The sequence below is a fragment of the Vulpes vulpes genome, chromosome 14 (genome assembly GCF_048418805.1).
Source record: "Vulpes vulpes isolate BD-2025 chromosome 14, VulVul3, whole genome shotgun sequence".
NCBI lineage: Eukaryota > Metazoa > Chordata > Mammalia > Carnivora > Canidae > Vulpes > Vulpes vulpes.
This window is the reverse complement of record NC_132793.1, coordinates 95167213-95194270: the sequence shown is the minus strand read 5'-3', so window position 1 is coordinate 95194270 and position 27058 is coordinate 95167213. Positions and strand designations below refer to the sequence as shown.

The 27058-nt window shown below is 42.7% G+C and overlaps 1 protein-coding gene across 7 annotated transcripts in view; it reads left to right on the top strand.

The window, feature by feature from the left end:
• CHD2 (chromodomain helicase DNA binding protein 2) overlaps positions 1-26504 on the top strand; it is a 121018-nt gene extending 94514 nt beyond the window's left edge. For 4 of the 7 annotated variants that reach the window (XM_026001500.2, XM_072737211.1, XM_026001491.2 and 1 more), the window contains 8 exons: positions 356-484; positions 1410-1550; positions 3358-3492; positions 8543-8721; positions 10607-10706; positions 12901-13114; positions 18673-18916; positions 22874-26504. In XM_026001500.2, the coding sequence (XP_025857285.2) occupies positions 356-484; positions 1410-1550; positions 3358-3492; positions 8543-8721; positions 10607-10706; positions 12901-13114; positions 18673-18916; positions 22874-23207 (1476 nt within the window). In that variant the 3' untranslated portion in view covers positions 23208-26504. The remainder of the gene's footprint in view (positions 1-355; positions 485-1409; positions 1551-3357; positions 3493-8542; positions 8722-10606; positions 10707-12900; positions 13115-18672; positions 18917-22873) is intronic. The other 3 variants (XM_072737212.1, XM_072737214.1, XM_026001518.2) reach the window with 1 other exon arrangement.
• Positions 26505-27058: the final 554 nt, after the last annotated feature.

Below are 27058 nucleotides of genomic sequence, written 5' to 3'. Positions count from 1 at the left end.
TCTAGATTTTTTAATGTTACTGCTAAGTCTCATGTGTTTATTTGTGTCTTTGTGCATAAATGTGCTTTTCCTTCTTTTGAATTCTATCTTTAGCATAAATTCTGAGCACTGGAATTAATACAGTCAAGGATATGGGTGCTTTTATGTGGTGTAGGGACATGTGTAGGGCTTACATTACTGTTTTCCTCTCCCCACCCCACCACCCACCCCCAGGTAAAATTGATGACAGCCTTTTGAAATAACTCTGAATTTTCTCATTTGAGTTAGTGGCTACTACTGCTCTAAAGAGTCCTAATGTTATTTGGTCTTCCTTTTTTAAGTTTGTGGTTTTATCATCATTTTCTCTCCTTTCCAGGCCAAATTAAAGAAGCGGAAGCCTCGAGTAAAGAAGGAAAACAAAGAACCCAGGCTGAAAGATGAGCATGGGGTTGAGTTTTCATCTCCTAGACACTCAGACAATCCATCAGAAGAGGGAGAAGTAAAGGTATGCAGCTGGATTTCAGTTGAGGGTTGCCTTTTAGGCTACATTTATTGTGCCAACTGGTATAAAACCATTTTGGTTTGGTTTATATGCAGAGTCAATAAAGTGAAAATAGAATATATATGTCTCTGCTTACCCAGTGAGAGAGCAATTTGTTCATTTAAGCCAGCCATCACAGATTCATGGGTAATGGAAGTAAATGAAGTGAACCATGCAAGGTGTAATGATCAGTGGCCTGTGACACCCAGTCTTGTGGTTGAAGAAGAAGATGGAGTAGTGGTGGGGACTGCAGCTCACCAGGAGCCTCATGCTTGAGGCAGGGGGGCAGGTGCTCTGCAGTTTAGTTTATTGTGGGCCAATAAGACACATCTGTGGGTCAGGTTTGGCCCAGGGCCTGCCAGTTTGTGACCTCTGGTTTAAGCAAAGTGAAAAAGTGGTAGCATTCAGTGTGTTGTTTCAGTGAGTGACAGCCTTATGGGATTTTATGTTGTTGCCCTTTGAGTGTGATTGTACTTTGAGATTAGCTCCAAGAGGATCAGCAGTGGGTACAGAAACTGGCATGAAATTGTCATGCACAAATGAACTCAAAAAGTTGTAGCAACCGTGACAATTACTTGGTGACAGGTATATCTCTGGTCCTCAGTTTTTTTCTATCTGTGAAAGGGCAATGATAATGCCTATGGTTGAAGGGTTGCTATGAGAATTTAAGAGAGGATATGAGTTGCAGAGCATCTGTTGCTACAGGCTTACCTGGTGATTACCGGAGAGCTTAGAATTGTGTGAGCGCCTGCATTAGGGCTGTGTGCTTGAAAACAAGCTTAGTGTGGATGCAGTGATGAACTACTGTGGACAGTGCTCCTGTCTCTAGAAAGTAGACCAGTAGATATAAAGTTTGTGGCAAAAGCTCACAGCCCTGTTTGTTTTCTAGGATGATGGCTTAGAAAAAAGTCCAATGAAAAAGAAACAGAAGAAGAAAGAGAACAAGGAGAACAAGGAGAAACAAATGAGTTCTAGGAAAGACAAAGAAGGGGACAAGGAAAGGAAGAAGTCAAAAGATAAGAAAGAGAAGGTATCAGCGTCCTTGTGCTTTACTGAGATTCCCATAGCCTCGGAGATTTCTGCTAGGACCTAGACAGAATGGGCCTGGAACGCCCTGAAGTAATCGTCTTTGTGGGCACATCCAAGAAGGAAGGCCTGGGCTGTCAGAGGGATACCTGCCCCTCTTCTTACAGAGAGGAAATGTGCAACTGTGGGGTATTTATAATACAGAAGGCCTTTAGTTGATCTCTTATTACTTATTTCAGAGGGGAAATTTTGAATGGATAGGACAGGTGAGAAATGTGCACTTACAAGTAATGACCTGAAATCTTCTCATTTTCACGGTACAAGAGTACAATCCATAGATGAATTTGAATATTTGAAAAGTTTAGGAGTCAGCCCAAACATACCAAGAGAAACTTTTGGAATAGAAATGGATGAAAAGCCCAACTATTATATAATCTTCCCTTTGGGACTTCTGTGAGGTGAATCCCAAACCACAGGATTCTGGTAGAGTGTTGCATGTATGCTTTCTGGCTTCTGATGAAATTATTTTGCATCTGTGTCTCTCATGAATAAATAAATAAAATATTTAAAAAAGGGGGGGGGCAGCCCTGGTGGCTCAGCGGTTTAGCACCGCCTTCAGCCCAGGGCCTAATCCTGGACACCTGGGATCGAGTCCCACGTCTGGTTCCCTGCATGGGGCCTGCTTCTCCCTCTGCCTGTGTCTTGGCCTCTCTCTCTCTCTCTCTCTCTCTCTCTCTCTCTCTCTGTGTCTCTCATGAATAAATAAATAAAATATTTTTTTAAAAAATTATTTTGCAGTTAACCCTTAATCCTGCTTTTATTCCACCCTCTATTGATAATCTCTAGTAGATTTTTTGATCTTTGGAACTTTTCTTATATATATATATATAAGTACAAAATGAAGATCAAATCAGATTCCTTGGGCAGCCTTTTCTCCCCACAGAAGCAGTATATCAGAAACAACTTTTCCAAGTGAATAAGTATTAAAATCACTTTGAATAAATAAAGAAGATTCTATTTATAACACCTTGGAAGCAGTGTACACTTACCATGCTGAAATCACTTTCAAATTTTTTTATGTTAGGAAGCTTGCTGTGCCAGATACATTTGCATTTGTACTCCAAATTCTTTTTTTAAGTGAAGTATTTCCAAAATATAAAAGTACAGGGAGCCATTTCCCATACATCCACTCATCCACCACCCAGATAGAACTGTGGCCAGCATTTTTTCACGTTTATTTGCAGTGCCTTTTGTTGAGCTGATATATTTTGTGTTTCGTGCACATTACAAATACTGTTGAAGCCCCTCTCCATTTCCTCTTTCCCAATTTCATTATTCTGCCTCCCTCTTTTCTCCTCTCCTGGTTTGAAACCTTCCTGCCCATGTTTTTTATACCTTTACTATATGTTATATACAATTGTAAACAAAGCATAGTATTATTTTTTTAAATGTTTATACCTGAAGTTATTATATATATATGTATCTCCATCCTTTCATGGATAAATGAGATTTATCCATGTGGCTTCATTACACATCAATCATTTACAGCACTGTAGTTAATACAGACTCCTAGATGAAACTGTATGATTGATTATAAAGCTCTTAATAAAATACGATACATGATACTGTTCAAGAGCTCTGCCAATTTACAGTCTTCACCTGTGGATGTTTTAGATGACTTTATTTTACCATTTGTGTGAACTGAGCCTGTCACATTTACTCTCTGGAGTGATGTGACATAGATAAGATGTCCAGCTTACAAGGCAGGATTGCACAAATGACAATGATTCCTTGTAACTCTTTTTTAAAAGCCTAAAGGTGGTGATGCCAAATCTTCAAGTAAATCAAAGCGATCTCAGGGTCCTGTCCATATTACAGCAGGAAGTGAACCTGTCCCCATTGGAGAGGATGAGGATGATGATCTGGACCAGGAGACATTCAGCATAGTAAGTCTTGGAGGGGTGCTGGTGTGTGGCCATAGTGCTTGCTGTGGCTCTGCCTTTCTCGGGCCCAGCCTCACAGCCTTAGCTGGCTTGATTGAGCATTAGTATGTTACTTTGGAATACATTGCTTCTACTAGCTAAAGAACTTTTGCTCAGGAAAGATAGGCAGGAAGAGATTTCCTTATGCTCTAGTGAGAAAGAAGTCTGGGGACTTGACTTCTTGTCTTGTGCTCCGAGTCAGAAAAGCTGCAGGGGAGGTGGGAGACTGGGTGGCTCAGTTGGTTAAGTGTCAGACTCTGGGTTTCAGCTTAGGTCATACTCTCACGGTTGTGGGATTGAGCCCTGTGTCAGGCTCCATACTGAGTGCAGAGTCTGCTTGAGATTCTCTGCTTTTTTCTCTCCCTCTCCCTCCACCCTGTGTATGCCCCCTCCCAAATAAATGAATAAATGAATACATACATACATTAAAAAAAAAAAACTTTTAAAAAAGAGAAAGGCTGCAGGAGCCCTTAGAGGCATTTGGGAAACAGACATGTTCATTGAGCTAACTTTTATTGAATACGCTCTGTGTGCTGACCCCAGAGTTACCTACGATGTTGCGAAGAGAACTGCTGTCACTGCAGACTTCACACTTGAGTAGGGGAGATAGTCGGATAGCCATACAGATGGAGCTTGTGCTACTGGGATGGGCTTTGGGAGAGGGATAGCAGATGCTCTGAAGATTCTGTGAGAAGGGGATCTGACCCAGGCAAGGGCTGTCGGGAAGGCAGCTTTAAGGAGTTGATGTGGACTTGGGTTCTGAAGGAAGAGGGAAAGGTCACAAGAGATGAGGGGAGGGAAGAACATGTCAAGGCCAGGCAATGGCATGTGCAAAGGCTGTGTGGCAGGGACTGCCTGTAGTGTAGCAAGGAGGTCACAGAAGGCCACTCTGGCTGGTGTGGTGAGAACCAGGGAACAGCACGACATGAGACGAGGCCAGAGTCCTGGCTGAGTGAGCTAGAGCAATGGTGTGCGCGAGCATGGTGTATCTTTCCTACTCCCACACCTCAGTGCTGGGGGCTAAGTCATGGCCAAGTTGTGGCCTAGGACACTGTCTCTTTCCTCCTGTGAGATGATAATGTGATAGGGAAAGGGAGTGCATGGACCAGGTTTCAAGTGGGAATGGAAATAGGCTAGCATGCCCTCAGGGACCCTGACCCTTCACCAGGGCTCCATGGTCCACATGTGCTGTGCTCTGTGATTCCTCCCACCTCCTCTGCCCAGAGGTGTGTAAATCACAGCTAACTGACCGTTACTTCAGTCTCAAAGAGAAGAGAACCTGATCTTCCAGATCAAGATACTCCTGCTGTGTGGCAGCAAAGGATAGGATATTGATCTCATCCTGTAAGGTAGTCTCCTCTCTCATTGCTCCTTTCTCCTTACTCTCAAAAATCTATATACATATGTATATATATATTTTTTCTTTGTACTTACCTAATTATTCTTAATTCTCTGTACTGTTCTGTTTTGAGCTGACGGCAAGTAGTGATTCTTATGTAAAGTATGTTTAGGTATTAGAAGTATGTCTAAAGAAATATTTTTAATGAAAAGGGTATATCAATGAATGTGTAAACTGACTGAATGAATAAATTCATTGTACAACCAGCATCTGATCTGCTGACCTTTTCCTGATTTTTCCTCAGTCCAATATTTATAAGAGAAAATCCTAACACAGTATTTCTAATAGTAACCATTTATTTTAAAAAATGTTTTCACCTATTGGCTTTTTTTATGTTTTAGTATTATGAAATCTTTAAAAACTATAGAAAATTTAAGGAATATAATAGTGATACAGGTACCACGAAACCTTGTCATATGTGAATTTTAAGACTCAGAGTAAAGTTGAAGGCCTGTTTCTTACTCTAAACCCACACTTTCTTACCTCTCACAAGTAAGGCTGGTTTCAGATTCAGTTACTGTTCGTGTTTGGTTTTAGCATTTTATGACTTCTGTTGGTCTGTAAAGACAATAATGACTCACATAAATAGCCAGGCACTGTGCATTTTTGTTTTTTTTTCTCCACAACAATCCTATGAGATAGGTAATTCTCTCCACTTTACTTACTAAAAAAATAAAGATGAAGAAGGTCACCTGGCTGGCTTACCAAGAGCATGACTTTTGATCTTAAGGTTGTGAGTTTGAGCCTCACATTGGGTGTGGAGATTACTTAAAAGTAAAATCTTTAGGGTCACTTGGGTGGCTGGCTCAGTTGGTGAAACATCCCAACTTTTGGTTTCAGCTCAGATCATGATCTCAGGGTTGTGGTCTCAAGCCCCGAGTTGGGCTCCATGTTCAGCAGGGAGCCGGATAAAGTTCTGTTTCTCCCTGTGCCTCTCTTCCCGCTCCCTGCTCATGTTCTCACTCACTCTTTTTCTAAAAAAATAAATAAATGAAAATAAAATCTTAAAAAAAATGAAGAGAGTTACATAAGTTATGTGTTAACACAGTAAAGATGTAGGGCAAAGGTTTGACCTAGATTGTGTGGCACGAGCACCTGGGTTCTTAACTGTTCTAGTGCACAGCCTCCCCTGTGTCCATACATAGCACACAGTATTGCTTTTCATGTTTAAAAACTTTATATAAATGCTACACTGTGCATATCCTGTAGCTTGATTTTCCTCCTACAGCATCTCTATTTTTGAGGTTTACCCATGTTGGTAATTTAAACTGTTTCAGGGGCTCCTGGCTGGCTTATTTGGGAGAGCATACCACTCTTGATCTCAGGGTTGTGAACTCAAGCTTCACCCTGGGCATAGAGCTTACTTAAAAAAAATTTTTTTTTTAAAGTTTATATTATTATTCTGTATCGTGACTTCCACAATTGATGGTTTCTCCTATAGATAACCTTAGGGTTTTCCAAATGTTTATTACTAAAAGTAGATGGCAGCAAAATTCTTGTAAATATTCTTAGTTATACATGTATGAGTGGTTTTCTAAGGTGTATAGCTTGCACAGAGCTCTGGGTCTTTCCTTGGGCACGCATGTCCACCACTTTACTAGGTACTATTAAATTATCCCTTCTAAGCTACTTGTGGAGATTTATACATTCCTAGCAGGGAATTTGAGTTCTGATTGCTTCCCAGTCTCAGAAACACTTGGTCATTTCTGATTTATTAATTTTTGCTAATCTGAGGGGTATGAAATTGATCAGTGGCATAGTTGAACATTTGTTTTTGTATCTGTTGGGCATTCATGTTTCCAGCAGATTGCCTGTTTGTATACTTCGCCTATTTTGGTAATTTGTTCTTAGCTTTTATTTTTTATTTTTTTAAATTTATTTTTATTTTTTTAATTTTTTTTTTGTTCTTAGCTTTTCTATAGAAATCCTTTATACATTCATGATACTAATCTCTTACCCATTATAGTCCTTAGAGACTCCTTCCAGGTTATGATACATCTTTTAATTTTGTGTCACTTTTGAAAATTGAAGTATAACTATGGAAAGTAAATGGAATTACCACAGATAGAAGCTTCAGGATTTTCTTGTGAAGCTTCATGGTCATCTTTAGTTTGTTGTACCAGAAGCCTTATGGTTGACAGCCATGCCCTATGGGTCTGAGAAGTTTTCCTGAATTATTGTATGGTGATTTCCTCCTGATTCTTAGTTTTAGCTTTATAGAAGTTTTTGTTTTTGGATATTGGACTCTGGGAGTGGTTCCCAATATTATTACTTCCTTTTTTTCATTTGTGCTTTTTAAATTCTGCTGTCTAGGAGATCCCCTCCACTTTATCTCACATTATTTCTTTTAAGCTTTTTATTTCTCTTGTTTCATTTCTAAGATTTCTCTCCTGTCCGTGGTTCTCTGAATGTTTTTTTATATTTCTCTTTAACTTGTTTTCCATCATTCATGTTAGATGCTTTTTCAGGTGATGGTGATTTAGAATTGTTGGTTGTCTGCACACACATTTGGGAGTAGGGGACTAACCATCCGACCAAAGCTCTGAGCATGTGAGTGGAGCTTGGTGGACTTCGTGTGATCACTGTTCGGTGATGTGGCTGGGTTGGTTCATTGGGAGACTGGCTGGCAGGGGGTAGTTCCTCCTCTTAGATGGTCAGATTTTGTGGACAAGGACCCTCCAGTCTCCTGAGTGAAGGGTGAAGGCCTGGCTTTCTTCATTCTGGAGTCTGGGAGGCAGAAGGCCAGGTGCTGACTCCTCTGGTATATGCATGGTCATTACTCCTGTTTCAGGAGTAATTACCCCTGCCTCTCCCCTGTGCCTGTGTTGCGCAGTTCAGAGACCTCTCCTTCATCCTCCTTAGATAATAACCTCTGTACCTTTTGCTGAGCAGAGTTGGAAGTTTGGGTTTCTCTTGTGAATCTGGGTATTTGTTACTTTTAAGTATTGTTGAAAAAACCAGTCCTTAGTTTTAACTCTCTCCTGCTTCAGAGATACATCACTCACCTCTGTGGGGGATGTTACAGTATAAACCAGGTTGGTTCTCATCTCCTGTCTCTTAAGTCATTTCCTTTGCTGCCAGTATTTTGTTACTCTTGTTTTCTCTGCATTTTCCCTTGGTTTGAGGGCCCATCTCTGTAAGACACTCCCTTTACTGTTGTTCAGTAGAGTTGGGCAGGGGGAGAAAACAGCTCTTGTTTACAGCTCACCATCTTTATCTGGAAGTTAGCATCTTACAAGCCCAAAGGACTTGTGAATATTTTATTCTGTAGTTTTAGATAGTTTATCTGGTGTTTCTAGGTTAGTTCCATAATCTTCTCATTTTATCTTCACAATGACCTCCTGAGGCATTATCATACCCCTCCTGCAGATAGGAAACACCATTTTGAGCTATAATGAAGGTATAGGAGTCGTTGCTCTAAGGGCTTCTTTTGGACCTGCACTTCAGGTTTTCTGACGTACATTTGTACTTGTTCCCGGAGCCTTAACCCATCCCTCCTCTAGCAGTAACATGGCATGAGGGTGAGCTGGGTTTTCTCTGGGAATTTAGGGCACAGAAAGACAAGATGTTTCTGCTGCATGTGTGTCATGTCTCTTCTCTGTTGTCCTGTTGCAGTGCAAAGAGAGGATGAGGCCTGTGAAAAAGGCACTGAAACAGTTGGACAAACCTGACAAGGGGCTCAATGTGCAGGAACAGCTGGAGCACACCCGAAACTGCCTCTTGAAAATTGGAGACCGGATAGCCGAGTGCCTTAAAGCCTACTCAGACCAGGAGCATATCAAACTGTGGAGGAGGTCAGTAACCTTGGCCTCAGATGGCCAGGAAACTGTGGGTGTGTGTTGGGGGAGGGAGGGGGTATGTTCTGTTTTTGTTTTATAAAAGGTTCAGAGTCACCTAATGAAAAAAAAATTTTCCCCCAATAAAAACCCATCTATTAGTAATATGCAGGCTTCAATTCCATTTTTCCTGTAATAGGCCATTCCACTGAGACCAGTCTTTTGAATAGTAGGTGGATGTCATTATTTCATAAGACAACAGCAGGAGTACCAGATTTACTGGCCTATTGTCAGAACACACACTTGGTCTGTAAACCTGGATCTAGTTTTATGACTTTACCTGCCTCAGGTTGATAGATACAATGTGATAACTATTTAAATAGTTCTCTCCTAACACATGACACGAAACAAAGACTAAAGTCACCAGAACTGTCATTTCTCCGTTTTCTCAGATAACTGAAGAACTCTGGTAGTAATTTGAGTTAATTCAGAACTGAAGAACTCTGGTAGTTAATTTGAGTTAATCCAGTTTAGTCCAGAACTTTAATTTGCATGGCTCATATATATTCATTTATGTATTTACTTTTGATATTTTAAGAAAATACAACTGAAATTTCTTTCTTAAAGATCACTGTAACATTAAGTCTCTTTCTGTAATCCAAAGTTATTTTGAACTCCTAAACTTTGTAGTTTATGTAATTATCTTGGTATAAGAGGCCCAATCTCAGTGGATTGGTTTTGAGTGAAAAGTGGCAGTTAAGAAAGCTTCTTTATGATGCTATCCACCACATGCTTCACACCCATTAAAAAAAAAAAAAAGCTTCAAAATGTTACTTTTGTTCCCCGTATACTGTTAACAACTTCCTCCTGCAGAAGAACAGGCAGGGAGGACACTCTTAGGAAAGGTGGACAGGTGTCTTTGAGCTGGGTGTGGAAGAGTAGGGCTCAGATGAGTTTTCAGGCTTTGGCAAAGGCTTAAAAGTAGGGCAGTGAACTGTGAGAGGTTTGTAGGGTTTCATAGGTTTGTAGGGTTTGTTAAGACCCAGGTCCGTTATAGAAGATCTTAGAAAGGGAAGTGGCTTTGCACACAATGCAGCAGGTTTACGACTTCAGGAGCCAGTATGGTTTCTGTGGGTGGCATGATGTGGCGATACTGTTTTCTACGAAGTGTGGAAGGAGATGAGACTCCTTTTCCAGCTCACCATGAGTTACTGCCTCCTTGTTCAAGATGCCCGTTAACGGTAATGCCTTGCTAGGATGAGTGCAGTGGTATCTCAGTGGAGGCACTTCTGGGAGTTTTAAGAAGTGATAGGCCTTGGTGGCGACAACTGGGAAGGAAGGAGGGTCAGCAACATGAGGGTACCTGAATGTATGTAGGTCCCAGCCTGGAAGATGGTGGTAATGATGGTTTTTGTGGCAGAGTCCAGGAGGTGTGAAATGTGCAGGAAGACTCTAGGACTTTCCTGGGTGCTGGTGTAAAGCAAGGGATTTTAGCTAGGAGACTCCTCGGTCAGATGCTGTTGACTCTGGCATCTAAAGATGTGTTATGTTAACGAAGCACAGACCTGAAGGAATGTTTCTGTCATTTAACTTTTACACTTGGGAGAATATCCATAGCAGAATTCAGTAGCTTGCCATCAATAGAGAGAACAAAAAGTCATTTAAAAAATTTTGTACTTTGGGCAGCCCGGGTGGCTCAGTGGTTTAGCACTGCCTTTGGCCCCGGGTGTGATCCTGGAGACCCGGGATCGAGTCCCATGTCGGACTCCCTGCTTAGAGCCTGCTTCTCCTGCTGCCTGTGTCTCTGCCCCTCTCTCTCTGTGTCTCTCATGAATGAGTAAATAAAATCTTAAAAAAAAAAAAATTCTGTAATTTATTAGAACTATATATTTTTTTATTTTAGGAACCTATGGATTTTTGTTTCCAAGTTTACAGAATTTGATGCTCGAAAATTGCATAAGTTATACAAGATGGCTCATAAGAAAAGGTCTCAAGAAGAGGAGGTAAAATACAAATTTAATCCTAATATATGAAGATAAAAACTGGTTCCATAGAAAAATTCCTTAATTACTGTTTTTTCTTGGGGAGATGATCATGGGATGATATTGTTAGTGCTAGAAGGGTCATTGGTTACAGAAGAAGATATAGGTCTAGCAGTGGGGAGGTGCCCACCATAGCCCTTCCTGCTGGCACAGTGTGCTCTTCAGCGATATTAGCTCTGTGCTCTCTTGGAATGCCACTGTAGTATGAAAGTAACAGTAAGATTTGACAGGTAAAATAGCCAACGTATTAAACCAAAGCGTGTTCGCATTCTGACAAGGACTTGTGACCCTGTGTTCTTATGTCCCAGAATCATTGATTCACAGTCTTGTTTTAGCTTATAAACGTGGCTCCTGGTAAACAACAGGGTTGTGGGCAGAAAATACTTTTTCTTTTCTTTTCTTTTCTTTTCTTTTTTCTTTTCTTTTCTTTTCTTTTCTTTCTTTTCTTAGCCATGTATACTTGGTGTCCTTCTAGCTATTGTATGTAGCACCCCAACTGCTCATGTCAAGGAGCAAATATGAGAAGGTGCCCAGAAGTGCCCTTCTTTGGCATAGAGAGGATGGGTACTTGAGTGACTTTGCTGATTCTGCAGGGGCAGTGCAGTGTTCCTTATGCTGGCATGCCCACTTTCAGATCTGCTGACTTGCCATGTAGGCCCTTCCCAAATCAGCCATTTAAGGCCAGTCTGTGAACATTTAACACCTCCTCCACTAACATGTCAGCTTTGTTGTGAAGGTGGAGATGTTATGTCTTTCATCCCTCTGCTTTGCCTGAAATGGTGTCAGACATGGGGCAGTACTCAGAAGTATTTGTTGCTTGAACTTACACTGTGCTTAGCATTGTCCAGGACTATAGAGTAGTAAGTACTTTTAACTACTTTATAATTTAATTTTATATGGAAGAGTATGATCTAGCAGTAACATACAGAAATAACATCTTAATGTCACTGAATGTTAATGCAAATTTTAAGTGTTATAAAAGTCTGAGAGAATAGTCCGGAAAAACTCCAGGAGGGAAAGACCCTCTAGTGGGGAGTGGAAGTTATACAGGATAAAGTTAGAAACATGATGGTAAAGGGCCACATTAGTCTTAAGTATCAGAAGTTAGCATCATTGAGTGAAAGTAGTGGTCCTAATTCGGGGGCTACACACTGTCACAGCCTTTCTGAAGGATAGTTCAGTCAGATTTGTCAATTAAGGATGTAAACATGTTTATAGGGGCACCTGGGTGGCTCAGTCAGTTGAGCATCTGCCTTTGGCTCAGGTCATGGCCTTGGGATCCTAGGATTGAGCCCCGCATCAGGCTCCCTGCTCAGTGGCGAGTCTACTTCTCCCCACTCCCTCCCTCTATCTGATCTCTGGCTCTCACTCTCTCTCAAATAAATAAATAAAATCTTAAAAATAAAATAAGCACATTTATAGTAGAAATGACTTAAATGTCCAACAATAAGGAATAGATTAAATAGATGATGATATATCCATGTTAGAAAGTATTATTCAGCCATAATAAAATGGTGCAAATAAGTGTTTACATGATAAAAATTTCACAGTACATTAAGTGAAGGAAGAATACCAAATAATATTTTCATTGTTGAAAAAATACAAGCTTAAAAGGACATGGACCAAACTACAGACAGTAATTCCCTTGGTGGTGAGATTTTAGGTCACTTTACGTTTATTTTTTTCTTACTGTATTTTGTTTTATTTTTATGTCACATTTTACTTGTGTGGTAAAGAAGTAAACATTTACATGTTTAGCTTGATGACTTTGGCATAAGAACTAGTTCCCACTGGGCTAGTCAGAGCTTGTTGGTTCTAGGAAAGGTGATGGTCCTAGTTTACATGGTCCAAGCTAAGTCTCTGAGTGAGAACAAGGACAGCCTGGGCACCTGTTTATGCATGCCCTATGTGGGGGCAGCCAGCAGTCCATGTGCACATGCTCACAAGGACTTGCCAGCAGAGGTGCTGCTCTAGGAAGCTGGCATGCTGTGGGAGCTTGGGGGAATTTACAAACATGTTTTGTTAAGAATGTAGTAGGTGGCAGGTGGGATGCCAAGACAGGCAGGAGGGGAATACTTAAAGGTGATGATCTCTGTACTGTTTTTGTGAAGTCAGCCTGGGGGCTTAAGAGTCTTTGGTTTCTTTTTATTCTCAGGAGCAAAAGAAGAAAGATGATGTAATTGGTGGTAAGAAGCCATTTCGACCAGAGGCCTCGGGCTCCAGCCGGGACTCCCTGATATCTCAGTCCCACACTCCACACAACCTTCACCCTCAGAAGCCTCACTTGCCTGCCTCCCATGGCCCACAGATGCATGGACACCCACGAGATAACTATAATCACCCCAACAAGAGACATTTTAGTAATGCAGGTAGGTCATTAAATGGAGTTTTAAAAAGAGATGCCAAAAGAATCATTTTATTTTCCAAAGGTAGCAGCTAAATGTTTGTGCTTTGTTCTCCTTTAGGACTTTATTGTTTCCTGTCTCAGACAGACCATGCAGTAAAGATCTAAAAGGCTGTTACTCTAGCTTGAAGAAGAACTTGGCCACCATAAACAAACAAGCTGAGAGAGGAGCAATTTATATTATATAGCACAGTGAAATGGTTAAAACTGCTAATACTGAAAGGGCCCTTGTAAATTGACAATAACAGGATAACCAAACAGAAAAATGGGCAGAGGTTAGCAAAAGAGAATTCATACAGAAGAGAAAACTCAAATGGCCAGCATGACAAGGTGACCAGCACTGCTTTTAGGGAAATGTAAATTAAGGCCACAGCAAGCTAACCAATATTTTTTTGCCCATGAAGATCAACAAAAATTAAAAGAGTGGAATACACAAAAATAGCTAAGAGAGTGAATTGCTACAGTTTCCAGAAATTAATCTGAAATATCTAAATACATAAGCTTTTTTTCTGTGTGTATGAGGATGTATCAGGATGCCATTCCAGTCTTACAGTGGCAAAAAACTGGAAATAACTTGGATATCCATTAACAGGAGAATCATGAGATAAATAGTAGGACATTGTTAGTCTATGTACTATCATCAGTTATTAAAAAGAATGAGTTGGCTTTAGAGATTAAAAAAATGAGAGAGAAACCAACAACAAAACCTGTATATGTCTATTGAGATTTTTTTTTTAAGATTTTATTTATTCAAGAGAGACACACAGAGAGAGGCAGAGACAGGCATAGGGAGAAGCAGGCTTCCTCCAGGGAGCTCGATGTGCGACTCGATCCTAGGACCCCAGGGTCATGCCCTGAGCCGAAGGCAGATGCTCAACCACTGGAGCCACCCAGGCATCCCTGTTTAGATTTATTGAGGTGACATTCACATAACATAAACTTTACCATTTTATTTTTTTTATTGTATTTTTTTTTTTTAAGATGTTATTTATTTGTGAGAGAGAAAGCATGAGAGAGCAAAGCAAGCAGGAGCAGGCGAGAGGGAGGGTCAGAGTGAGAGGTAGAAAAGCAGACTTCCTGCTGAGTAGGGAGCCTGCTGTGTGACTCGATCCCAGGACCCCAAGATCATGATCTGGGTGGAAGGCAGAGGCTTAACCAACAGAGCCACCTAGGTGCCCCAAACCTTGCCATTTTAAATACCCAGTTTGGTGGCATTTAGTACATTCACAGTGTGATGTAACCATTTCTCTTAATCACAGAACATTTCCATCAACTCAAATGGAAATCCCACACCTGTGAGGCAGTTTCTCCCCAGTCCCTGCCTGTAGCCCCCAGTGTGTATTCTGTCTATCTGGGTTCATGTGTTTGGGACCCTGCCTCTTAATGGAATCATACTATATGTGTCTGATTTCTTTCACTTGGCACAGTATTTTCAAGGTTTATCTATATTATAACGTGTATTAGGACTTCTTTCCTTTTTGTGACTGACTTATATGGACACAGGGCACAGTCTGTTTATTCTTTGATTGATGGACGTTTGGGTTGTTTCTATGTTTTGGCTATTGTGAATAGTACTGCTGTGAACAATCTGTGTGTAAGTTTTTGAGTATCTGTTTTCAACTCTTGGGTATATGTATATATCTGGCAGTGGAATTGCTGGGTTATATGGTAACTCTAATATTTTGAGGAACCACCAAACCGTTTTCCATATTATATGTTTGAATAAGCATCCAGAAAGATGTGAAGACATGCACAGTACCAGTGATCTCAGGATGCTGGGAATGGAAGGGTGATGGTAGAAAGTTAATTTCTCCATCTTCTGTTGCTTCACTGATTACAGTGAGCATGCATTTTAAAGATACAAGTAAGAAGAAAGGGAAAAAAGTGTATAGAATCAAAGCTAAAAGTATATACTATCTATATACTATCTATTTATCAAAGCTAAATATATGCTATTTATAGGTAAAGGATTTTACAAAGGATCAGGCATTCCATAATTATCAGAGTGAAGTATATATTTCTTTCTAACCTTCAGTTTTAGGATTTTCATTTGATTCTTTTTTTTTTTTTTAGATTTTATTCATTTATTTGAGAGAACAGACAGAGCAAGCATGAGCAGGGGGAGGGGCAGAGGCAGAGGGAGAAGCAGAAGCCAACTCTGCTGAGCAGGGAGCCTGAAGTGGGTCTCAGTCCCAGGACCCCCGGGATCATGACCCAAGCTGAAGGCAGATGCTCAACCAACTGAGCCACTCAGGCACCCTCCATTTGATTCTTTTGAAGAATACATGTCAGTCTTCTTGTAAAATTCTCAACTTTTAGAAAACTTGATTTTCCCCCATCATCCTCTTTTTTTGAACAGATGAATTATAGTTATTTAAAAATCTTTACCTGCTAACTTCAGTATCTGAATTATTGTGTGTCCTTTTCTATTGTTTTATATCTCTTGGTTTCAGTCTAAAGTCCTGTCTTTTGGCATACCTAGTTATTTTTTATGAAATGGGGGACCCTGTGGGGCACCTGGGTAGCTCAGTCAGTGAAGCATCTGCCTTCAGCTCAGGTCATGATCTCAGGGTCCTGGGATCCAACCCTGTGTTGGGCTCCTTGCTCAGCAGAGTCTGCTTCTCTCTCTGCCCCTCCCTGCCCCCTACCATTTGTGCTCTCGTGCACTGTGTTTTGCCCTCTCAAATGAATAAATAAAATCTTTAAAAAAAATAATAAATGGGGGAACCTATGTTTTAGAAATTATGGAAGCTCCAGGTATGTTGCTTTCCCTAGGGAGCATTCATTCTTTCCCTTCCTGGGCACACAAAGTGTGAGGCGATCATTCTAATCTAGTCTGCCTCTGGTCCCCCTGTTCTGGGGCTCAGCTCTTCCAAGTGCTCATCTGGTGGCCTGTACTAGCATTCTCTGATCCTCCCCTCCCACAGGCCTTAAACTCCAATCTGGGTTTTCTCAGCACTGCAAGACTGCCCCAGACTGCTCTGCTGTTCTGAGGGTTCCCGTTTAGGTTTTTAAGCCTTTTTGCTCCCTGCAGATTCAGCACATGTCCTAAGGGAAGACTGGTTGTGCATTTGAGCTCCTCAGCTCTGCTGTGTCCCTCTAGCCTAAAAGGACCTCCGAAGGCTCTGCTGGTGTCTTTGGTCCTGTGCTGGGAGGAGCTCAGATATTCAGCCTCTCTCACCTGGGCTCAGAATCACAGCACCCCCTCTCCGCCCAGTGGATACGGCAATCACCTCTTACCTCTCTGAGCTTTTCTGCTCTTTGGAGTCTTACTCCTTCTAGTCTTGGTGGCTCTGGCTGCTCTTTGATGTCTTCAGACAGGTAATTTTTGTTTACATGGCCTTTCTTACTGTTCTTGGTGAAGTATAGCTCTGCAGCAAGCTGCTCTATACTACCCAGAAGCAGAAGTTCCAGGTCTTCTAATCTTAAAAATCTAAGTAGTTCAGATTTCACTGATCACCATTTGATTGAGGGGGAGAAAGGTAATTACTATACAAGATGATTGGGTGGAGTTTCCATGTTCATAGATCTAATTGTATTATTTGTCCTGACTTTTTCCTGGGATCAGACTGGTTTTGTGTTATTTGTGTGACGTCACTGATTTTATATTCTGATCTTTTGAAAGAATGCTTCTTAGCTCACTGTAGTCTTTTATTTAAATCTTGGATTCTTCATCCATCTCCTTAATAGCTTAGCACTTCCTCACCAGCGACCTACCTCATGGAGGGTTCAAGAAGAAAGAAAAGCACTGTTTGGTTTCTCTGGAAGTAAATGGCTTGACTAAAGTTGTAAGCATCTGCACTATACCGCAAACACTGACACCCTGTTTGAAATATTACTTTCCATTTGGTGTGAAGCCATCTGCAAGTGTTTTGTTTTCATGTTGTGAAGGTGTTTCTTTTTGTTGTCTATGAAGTTATTAGGCTTAAAGAGTCAAAGTTTTCTACTTGTTGGTCCTTTGGCCTGACCCACTCTGGATTGGCAATGACTCTCAGTTGCTGGTCGACTGTGTTTTGCTTCGATGGTGTGGGATTTGAAGCTTCCATCATGGTATTAATACAAAAATGTTTAGAAGACCAGCAAATTAAGGGGCGCTTGCGTGGCTCCATAGTTAAGCGTCTGCCTTTGGTCATGATTCCTGGGTCCTAGAATCTAGTCCCACATTGGGCTTCCCCACAGGGAACCTGCTTCTAGCAGGCTCTGCCTTTGCTCTTCCTCTGCCTCTGTCTTTGCCTCTCTGTGTGTGTGTGTCTCATGAATAAATAAATAACATCTTAAAAAAAAAAAAAAAAGACGACGACCAGCAAATTGAGTAGAGAGACATTTACCTGGAGGCCTGTTAGTGTAGTTGTAGATGAAGAAGACGGATTTCCCTTGAGGCCACGTAGTTCTCTCTGGTTAAGCCCCTGTCCCAGTTTCCTGGAGCTACCTGTAACAAAGTGCCACATTCCGGGTGGCTTAAAACAACAGCAGTGTATTCTCTCACACTTATGGAGGCCATAAGTCTGAAATTAGGATAGCATTCACGTTCTTTCTGAGAGATGAGAGGGAGAATCTGTTCCCAGCCTTTCTCCTGGTGTATAGGGCTACCAGCAGTCTTTGGTGTTCCCAGACTTGTGGCTGCAGGCTGCATCATCCCCATCTCTGCCTTCATCTCTGTATGGCCTTCCTCCCTGTGTCTCTTTATCTCATCCCTCCCTCTGCGTTTCTCTTAGAAGAATATCTGTCTTTGGATCTAGGGCCCAATCTAAATCCAAGATGATCTCCTCTCAAAATCCTTAAGTATATCTGCAAAGACCCTATCTCTCAGTAAAGTCACACTTAACAGGTTCTGAGTGGACATACATTTTGGGGTCACACTTGAACCCACTGTAACCTCCATTCCTGGACTTTTGTGTGCTCGCTACCTTTTCTAATTCAAGTTAAGTGTGATTTTTCTCCTGGCAGGGGAAAAGAGAGACTAAAGAAGTGAAACCATTTCAGTTTGTCCCTGTCCTTGAGAGCACACTGATCCAAATCTAGAGTTAAAGGAATTCCTTTTTACTGGAGGGAGGTTTATCTCTTTGGTGTGGGCTGGAAAAGAGTAATAGAATGAGTATGTATAGTTTGGAAATATTTTCAGAGACCAGGCACAGCCTATGGTACCAGCAGGTAAATAAACTTTCAACGTGTAAACAGAAGATACCTTGTGACTGTGAAACTCAGCAAGTGCTGTTTTCTGAATTAATGATTTTTTTTTTTTTGAGTGAAATCTCATTGGAAGATAGAGAGGCTTAGAAAATAAAAAGCCATAGTTATTAGGATTTCCTAAGAGAAAGGCAGTGAATTTTTTTTTGCTTAAAATTTGAGGGAGAGAATGTGGGGACTCATTATTGGAATGTTTACCAGCAGCAGAAAGGCTATGAAGGAGGAAATTCAATGTCTATTTCTCTAACACATGCCAGCCTCTGAGTTTAAAACTTCAGTGGATGTGAAACTCAGCCATTTGTTGCAGTTGTGAAACTGTTCTTTCTTTTCCTGCAGATCGAGGAGACTGGCAGAGGGAAAGAAAGTTTAACTATGGTGGTGGCAACAATCCTCCATGGGGTAGTGACAGACACCATCAGTATGAGCAGCACTGGTATAAGGACCACCATTATGGGGACCGGCGACACATGGACGCCCACCGTTCTGGGAGCTATAGACCCAACAACCTGTCCAGAAAGAGACCTTATGAACAGTACAGCAGTGATCGAGACCACAGGGGACACAGAGATTATTATGACAGGTAGGCCGAAGGTCCTGAGGCACTAGTTTGACCTCTGCCAAGAGTTTTACTCTTCGAGGGGGAGAAGAGTGCATGGTCCCTGGTCATGTTTTTTGCCCTCAGGGCATCCTGGGAAGTGGGGGAAGAATCCCAGTATAGACAGCTGACACTGTGTACTGAGTGGATGGTTGAAAGTAGAGGCTTTTGAGTTTCCTGGGGGCTGAGGAAGAGGAGAGGTTCCTGATTCTTGCTTTGGGCTTGTAGAGTCTGCTAAGTGGAGAAATGGGAGTAGCTATCATAGGCCCAAGCCAACCGATGAACACAATGGCTAGAAAGGGGTTGAATGCCAAGTTACAGGTCTTAAGTTGTGTTCTTTGGGTCAGAGGGAGCTATTTGCAGTTGCATTTTTCCACTTGTACAGGAAAAGAATTTTCTTCCTTCCTCTGAGGAAATGTAAAGAAGTTATAGCCTTAAAATCTTAGAGTCTACAACCAAATTATTAAGCTTTGTGAGAGGCACTCAGAACACTAGGTGGCAGGATCCTGAGAGGGGTCCCAGCCTATAGTCCTTGTCTGCCACCAACCCACAGTTCAGGGGTCAAGGGCTTTTGAAGTCCTACTCTGTCTGCAAGTAAACAGTTTAGTACCATTATGAGCCAAGATAGTAACCTGTGAGAGTTACCAAGTACAGGAATGCCTGAAGAGGTTTTATTTATTCTTCCTAATTTTAGGACTTGACTGTATTTTAACCTCATGGTAGCTTTGGTTTTCCTTAGGCTAACAACATGCTTTGTTTGGACTTGAATTTAAATCTGGAAAATTTTGTATAAATATCTTCTTTTTTGGGGAGGATCTGGTAACACATTAGGACAGAGGGTCTTGCCAAGTAGCATCTGTCTCCTTTAGAGGGATCTGTGTCCGCCTCATTGCCCACCCTTCTGTATCGTCTTGTCTGGCTTCAGTGGGCATTTGCCCAGTATTTCTTTGTCTCGATCTGTATTTCCATTCAACGTGACTTTTTTTTTTTTCCCTGCCTGAAGGACTTTTCATTTTATAGGATGGGTCTGCTGGTGATAAATCCTTTCTGCATATCTGTGTCTGAGAAAGTCTTTAGTTTGCCTTCATGTATGGAAGATATCTGTGCTGGGTTTAAATCCTAGGTGAACGCTTTTAGTACTTTAAGGATGTTCCTTTTCTTCTACTTGAACTGTCTCTAATGAAAAGTGTCATCTTTTTCTTTCTCTTTATATAATGTGTGTTTTTTCCTATATTACTAGGTTTTAGCAGTTTAATTACAGCGCATCTTGCTGTATTTTTCCTCCTGTTTGTTTTGCTTAGAACTGTTGAGCTTCTTGGATCTGTGAGTTTATCTGATTTATCAAATTAGGATTTTTTTTTTAACCAGTATTTCTTCTGTTCTCCCTCTCTTGGCATTTCTAATTACACCTGTAATTAGGCTGTTTGCGTTGGTCTCCCAGCTCACTGATGCTCTGTTTTCTTTAATTTCGTTTTTTCTCTCTTTGTTGGATAGTTTTCTATTGTTGTGTCTACAAGTTCACTGAGGTTATTTTTTCAATATCTAACCTGCCTTGAGGCCCATTTAATATATTTTGTGTTTCATACATTGGTTTTATTTCTAGAAGCTGTACCCCTCCCCCCCTTTTTTCCAATTTAAATCTTTCTCTAACCTTTTGAAATCTGGAATACAGCCTGTAAGTATACATCCTTGTTGGCTAATTCTACCATTTGGGTTTGTTTCAGTTGATTAGCTTATTTCCTCACTACGGTCTTAGTTTCCTGGTTTTCTCCAGGCCTGGTAATTTTTGATTAGATGCCTCACGGGGTGCGTAGAGTGCTGGATGTTCTGTGTTCCTGTAAGTATTCCAGAGCTCTGCTGTGAGACACAGGTTACTGGCAAACAGTTGGATTCTTCCAGGTGTTGCTGTTAAAATTCTTTGGGCGGAACGGGAACAGTGCTCTGGCAAGGGCTGATTGTTCCAGCACGGAGGCAGGAGCGCTGCATGGTACTTGACTGCTGTCCCTTGAAGCCTGAGGTTTTTTGGTACGGCTGGTGAGTGCAGGGCACTCACACCTCTAATCTTCTGGGTGGTGATTTCCTGGTCCTGTGTGGTTTCTTCGCGGGCACGCCCTGGATCACTGAATCCCCCCCTTTGTAGGTCTTTGAACTTCTTTGTGTGTGCAGAGTAATTTTGTGTCCCATTGTTTGAACTCCAGCTGCCTCGGTTCTGCCCCGTCCTCTCAACTCTGGAAAGACGTCTCCCCTTCCCTGTGCTGAGGTCTGGGAACTGTCTGAAGGTGGCGGGGTGGGGTGGGGGGGTTATGATGAACTTCATCTCATTCTCCTTCCATCCCTCGGGAAGTCACTGTTCTTTGTTACTGACATCTCTGACATCTGGTGTCTTGAGAAGCCTGATTCTATACATTTTGTATTTTGTCCCTTCTTTGCTTGTTCAAGTAGCAGGGTGAGTCCAGTTGCCGGGACTCCACCTTGACTAGAAGTTGAAGTCACCTTCTCTCTCTCTCTCTCTCTCTCTCTCTCTCTCTCGTTTAATGAGGGGAAATTCACACAATACAAATTAACTATTTTAAAATATTTTAAAAGTGAACAATTCAGTGACAATTTAATACATTCACAATGTCATGCAACCATCACTGTTCCAGTTCCAAACCCTTTCATCACCATGTAGAAAACCCCATCATCATTAAGCAGTCACTGAATTCTGCTCCCTGCTCCTGATAATCCCAATCTGTATTTTGTTTTTATGGATTTGCATCTGTTGGATATTTTGTATAAATGGAATCATGCAAGATCTGGCCTTTTGTGACTGGCTTCTTTGAACATGTAGCATAATGTTTGAATCTCATCTACATTGTACCAGGTACCAGTACTTGTTTCTTTTCGAGGCTAATATTCCACTGTATCTGTGTGCCACATTTTGTTTATCCATTTATTTCTTGGGAAGACATTTGAATTGTTTTTACCTTTGGATCTTGTAAATAGTGCTGCTATGAACATGAGTGTAAAAGTATTTGTTTGAATATTGTTTGAATATCTGTTTTCAATTATTTTGCGTATATACCTGGGAGGGAATTGGGAGTTCCATTTGACTTCTTAGAAACCACCTAACTGTTTTCCGCAGTAGCTGAAACATTTTACATTCCTACTACAATGTGTGAGAATTCCTATTTTCTCTCATCTTTGCCAACACTTAACCTTCTGTGTGTGTTTAAACGTGACCATCCTAGGTGGGGGGTGAATCAGGGGTAGCTCATTATGGTTTTGATTTGCATTTCCCCGATGATTAATGTTTATTAAAGATGTTGAACATCTTCTCATGTGCTTAGTGGCCATTTGTAGATTTTCTTTGGAGAAATGTTTGCATCCTTTGCCCATTTTTGAATTGGATTGTTTCTTTTTGTTGTTGACTTGTACCAATTTTCTTCTAATAGGATAACAAGCAGTTTACTGTGGTGCTAATTTAAAAAATTTAATATTCTTCACATTGAGTCAATTTTTTAAAAGTTTAATTAACCCTTCACTTATTGTTGCCTATTTGGGTTGACTGTGGCTTTTGCTGTTACTAATAGCTTCTCAAATAATTTTTGTGGCTCTTTTTCTCCTGGGCCAGGTCAGAGAATATGAAATTGTTTGTAGATCTTGCCAGTTTTCCTGAAGGGAGTAAGGCTTTACAAAGCCACCAGTGATTCAAATGTGTACTTGTTTCATTGCAGACTTGAGGCTTATGTCATTTCATAGGATGTGTTTTGCCAATAGGTATAAAATAGCCCTTTGTTACTACTTTTGTGGGGTACCTTCCCCCAATTCCTGGTAATCATTTGCAAACTCTGAGTCCTTTGGAAGTGTCCTTGAATGTGAATGCATTAGGAAGAGCCAGTACATGACAAAGAAGGGGATGAGTTTGGTCTCTCTCGGCTAATCTTTGCATTTCCATTTCAGGCATCATCATGACTCTAAGCGGAGGAGATCTGATGAGTTTCGGCCTCAAAATTACCACCAGCAGGATTTCCGACGAATGTCTGACCACCGCCCCCCGATGGGCTATCATGGCCAAGGACCCTCAGACCATTACCGCTCTTTCCACACAGACAAATTGGGGGAGTATAAACAGCCCCTGCCCCCTCTGCACCCTGCAGTCTCAGACCCTCGCTCACCCCCTTCTCAGAAGTCTCCCCACGATTCCAAGTCACCCCTGGATCACAGGTCTCCTTTGGAGAGATCATTAGAACAGAAAAACAATCCAGATTATAACTGGAATGTTCGGAAAACATAAAGGACGACTGGGAAAGAAGGGCAGAGCAAGAGTCATTAAGCACCTGGATATTTTTGGTCTGATCCAGTAGGAGCCAGTTATCTAGACCAATAAGTGGAGTTTCTGGACATGCTGCTGTTGTCAGCTCGCCGGTGGAAGGAGCACCTCGAGGAGTGGAGGGCCTTTCACTCGGTCCAGCTTGGGTTTGGGTCACCACTCCTACACTTTGACACCCCATCCCATTCCAGCCTGGTTCTGGCCTGTCACTGCGATGGGTGCTAGGAGGAAGAGGTGACTTCTGTGTACCAGCTTTGTGAGCTGTGTGTCCCCAGAGAAGGAAGAAGGGATCTTAGAGTCATGAGTATTTTGTTGCCCTGAGCCTGGGTGCAGTGGGCTGGGTAGGAGCGTGTGTGTGTGTGTGTGTGCGCGCGTGCGCGTGCGAGCGTGTGTGTGTGTGCGTGTGTGCGTGCGCGCGCGCGCAGGCAGCCAGGACCTGCTGGACGGCACACGATTTGCTTCACTGTGACGTAACAGATGCTGCTGACAGGGAGTGGGGCATGGGTCTTGCCCCGTGGGACTTGAAGGGGAGCAGTATACTCCTCGGATGTGTTCTTGGGAGAAACCGTGCTGGGGCCTCAGCATGACACCTGTGGTGCAGGGGGGCTAGACAGAGGAAAACAGCTTCCACAGTGGCCCCTTCCCGACCAACACTAATTTTTCCCACACTATCTGTACATTTCAAAGGCTTGGTCTTCTGAGTGGGCCTCCTTTGCCCTGGTGCCAGGGAGAGTAGGGTCCGTCCAGCTGACTTCTGAGTACTGTGAGCTAGGCAGCATTGGAGTTGGCGTGGGTCTGCCTTTGTTGGGCATGGGCTGAAAGAGGGGCAGGGGCAGTGTGGCCAGGGACTCAGAGTCCCTCGGTGCATTTCTGATCCTGTGATAGGAAGTATTAAGTTCAGAGCCTGGGAAGGAGGGAGAAGCTTGCTGCTGGCAGGGGCCCAGGTGGGGGTGCAGGTGTTAAGCAGGTTTCCTGGGGTGGGGCTTCAGGAGTGCCAGGGAATGGGGGCTTTCGTGTTGTGCCAGGTCAGCATTTGCAGCTGCCTTGTAGTTAATTCTAGTTCCCTTTGCACAGCGTGAATAAGTAGATGACGCACAGCACACATCTCCTGACCCCGTGTGGCGGGTGGACAGGTGGAAACTCCGTTACTTATGGGGAACCCACACATTAGAATTGAACTGCTTATTATTATTATTATTATTTTTTTTTTTTTTAAGGATGAGATCAAAGTATAAACCTAAGTTAAAGTTTTTCCAAACTAGGATGCCTCCAAGGACAGGGGACTGAGCTGCAGACAGTAAGAGTCCTGGGGTTGAACGAGTCAGTGGTGGGAAGGCAGATTGGTTATACCAATTAATCAGGCTCCTTTCATTCTGCGGATCCTGGGCCTTCCATTTTACTCATTTTAAATATAGCTTGCCAGTATTGTTTGAGTATCCAAAGGCCTTTCTAGGTGGGATAATGGACTTGAACCTACAGCATGCCTTCACGTGTCCAGGCTCAGAGCAGGTAAAAACCTTCCCATTGGGCACGCCCAGGGTCAGCTCTCTGAACTAACCCGTGAGGACTTCATAAAATGATCATCACTTACTTGCCGGGACCCTGGGCAGCACCATTAATGCCTTTACTAAGGAATTCTCAAGTCCTGTCACCCTAGTGAAGAGATGTGGCTTTGGTGGTTCTTGCTGTCCCCAGTATCCTGGGGCCGGCCAGGTGTGCATCCCTCTAGAGGAGGGACTGGGTCCTCACAGCTTGTGTTGGGAGTTCAGTGGGCCTGCCCCCTCCTGATCTATCTCCTCATGGTACTGGGTAGTTCAGCGTGGGCTTGTACGTACCTGGTCAGCATGCCCTGGAGCATAGCCCAAAGAAATGCATAGGATCCCATGGCCACAGTCATCCCATTGGGACTGTTCTGTGAGAGAAGAGTGTATTTGCTTTGGCCACCACCAGTAGCTTCTTATGACAGTACTGAGACTACCCTGTGTGTCTGTTGCCCAGGCCAAAGAGGAAGGCTAGGTTGGTTTGCTTGTCCTTTGGGTTGGGAGGGGAGGGAAGCAGGAGCCCCCAGCATGTCTCTCCCTGTGGGAAGTCAGGCCGTGTCTTCTGGGAGGCATGGCAGGAGGCCCTGAATTTCAGTTCCCAGCCAGGGTGGTTTTCTCTGAAGTTGATAGGAGGTGTGAGTTATTCCCAAAGATATCTCATCATGAAGAAAAAGGAGCTTCCTTTTGTTTACATTCAGGACTTTTAGTGCCATATGATGTAGCAAAAGGCAATATTAGCCAGATCAGTGTTAAATTGATTATAAAATTACAGTATCCCCATAAAAGCGTCTATTTTAGTGTTGAAGTATGTTTGAAGAGTGAGTTGGGAAAAGGAGGCATTTCCTCATTGACCTAAATCAGTATAAATACTGTATGCTTTTGTCAAAAACGGATTTGCACAGGTAGGTATTCTCTCCCCGTGGGGATGGGATAAGCTGCCCCGGGAATCTGCAAGGGTGGTATTCCATGGAGCCTAGCTTTGAAGGATTTCATAATTGGGTAGAAACAGCAGGGTTGAGGAAGAGGGGAGTTAGCATCACCTGAGCTCTGGATATAAACAAGGATTAACGTGGTACACCACAGCCCTGGAAAAGGATGCCTAAAAGCCCAGGTCCAGCCCTGCGGTCTTTCCAGAGACAACTGGAGAGAAAAAGCCAGGCCCTCTGCAGAGCCCGAGCTGGTGGCCCCTGGGCCCCCTCTCTCTCCTTCTAGTCATTCCTTTAGCCCTTCCACGGGAAACCAGAACACTTCTCACATCGTGCCGCAGACATTTTAGCCTGATGCCTGAGAGCTGCATCAGGACGTGCGGTGCACATGCAATTCAATTACAAATTCACACAGGGACACTGGAATCCTACAGACCAAAATCCACTCGTCAGCAGGAGCGGTGGCCCTGGGCGGAGCACCAGTGGTTTTCTGGCTTGTCTGAGGGCTGCCGTGTGGGGCGAGGAGAGCCAGGCCAAGGGTCCAGGCTGCTGTAGTCCATCCGTACCCCATGCGTTTGGGGACAGATGGTTTTTCTTTATTGTAAAATTGTGGACTTTTAAAAACCTGTTGACTAAACAGTAATTAATTTATATTTGTGAAAAATGCCACTGTCCTAGTGATTTCTGATGTAAATACTGTTGTTTATATAGTATGTATTAAATTTTCCTACATTGTAAAACTGCTGTACTTTTGATTCTTGTATATTAAAAAGTGTCACTAAGGATTTTTAGAATTGGTCGAACACAGTTACATTGCGTTGGCGTGAACTCTGACTGGATATACCTCCGGTTCCCTCCCTTCCCTTGCTGGCTGGGTTGTTCAGATCGCTCGCTTGTGTGCTTGTGAAATGGAGCCTTTTAAAGTTGCACTGTTTTTCCTACCGGCACCGGTTGTGGTGTTGGGTCCAGAACCTTAACCACCACAGGTTTTGAGATTGTCCTTGAGCAGCCACTGGTGAGGGTAACAGCCCCGGGCCGAGCCACTGCAGTCCTTAGCCCTTGCCCCTGCGCCAGGCAGGGTGACCTGGAGGGGCTGCCACCACCGGTTGAGCGGAGCTATGCCTAGTTCCCCACACTGGTCGTGCCAAGGAAGGTGCGTGTGGAGAGACCTGTGTCGTCCAGATGGGGATCCTGCACACACACACACACACACACACACACACACACACCCCGCCTCCATCCAGAGGAAGCGAAAACACACTGTCTGCCAGCCCACAGCCTTGAGGGTAATTTAACAGTTGGGTTATATATTCATGAAGGGGGAAAAAGGCATTTTATAATGGAAACA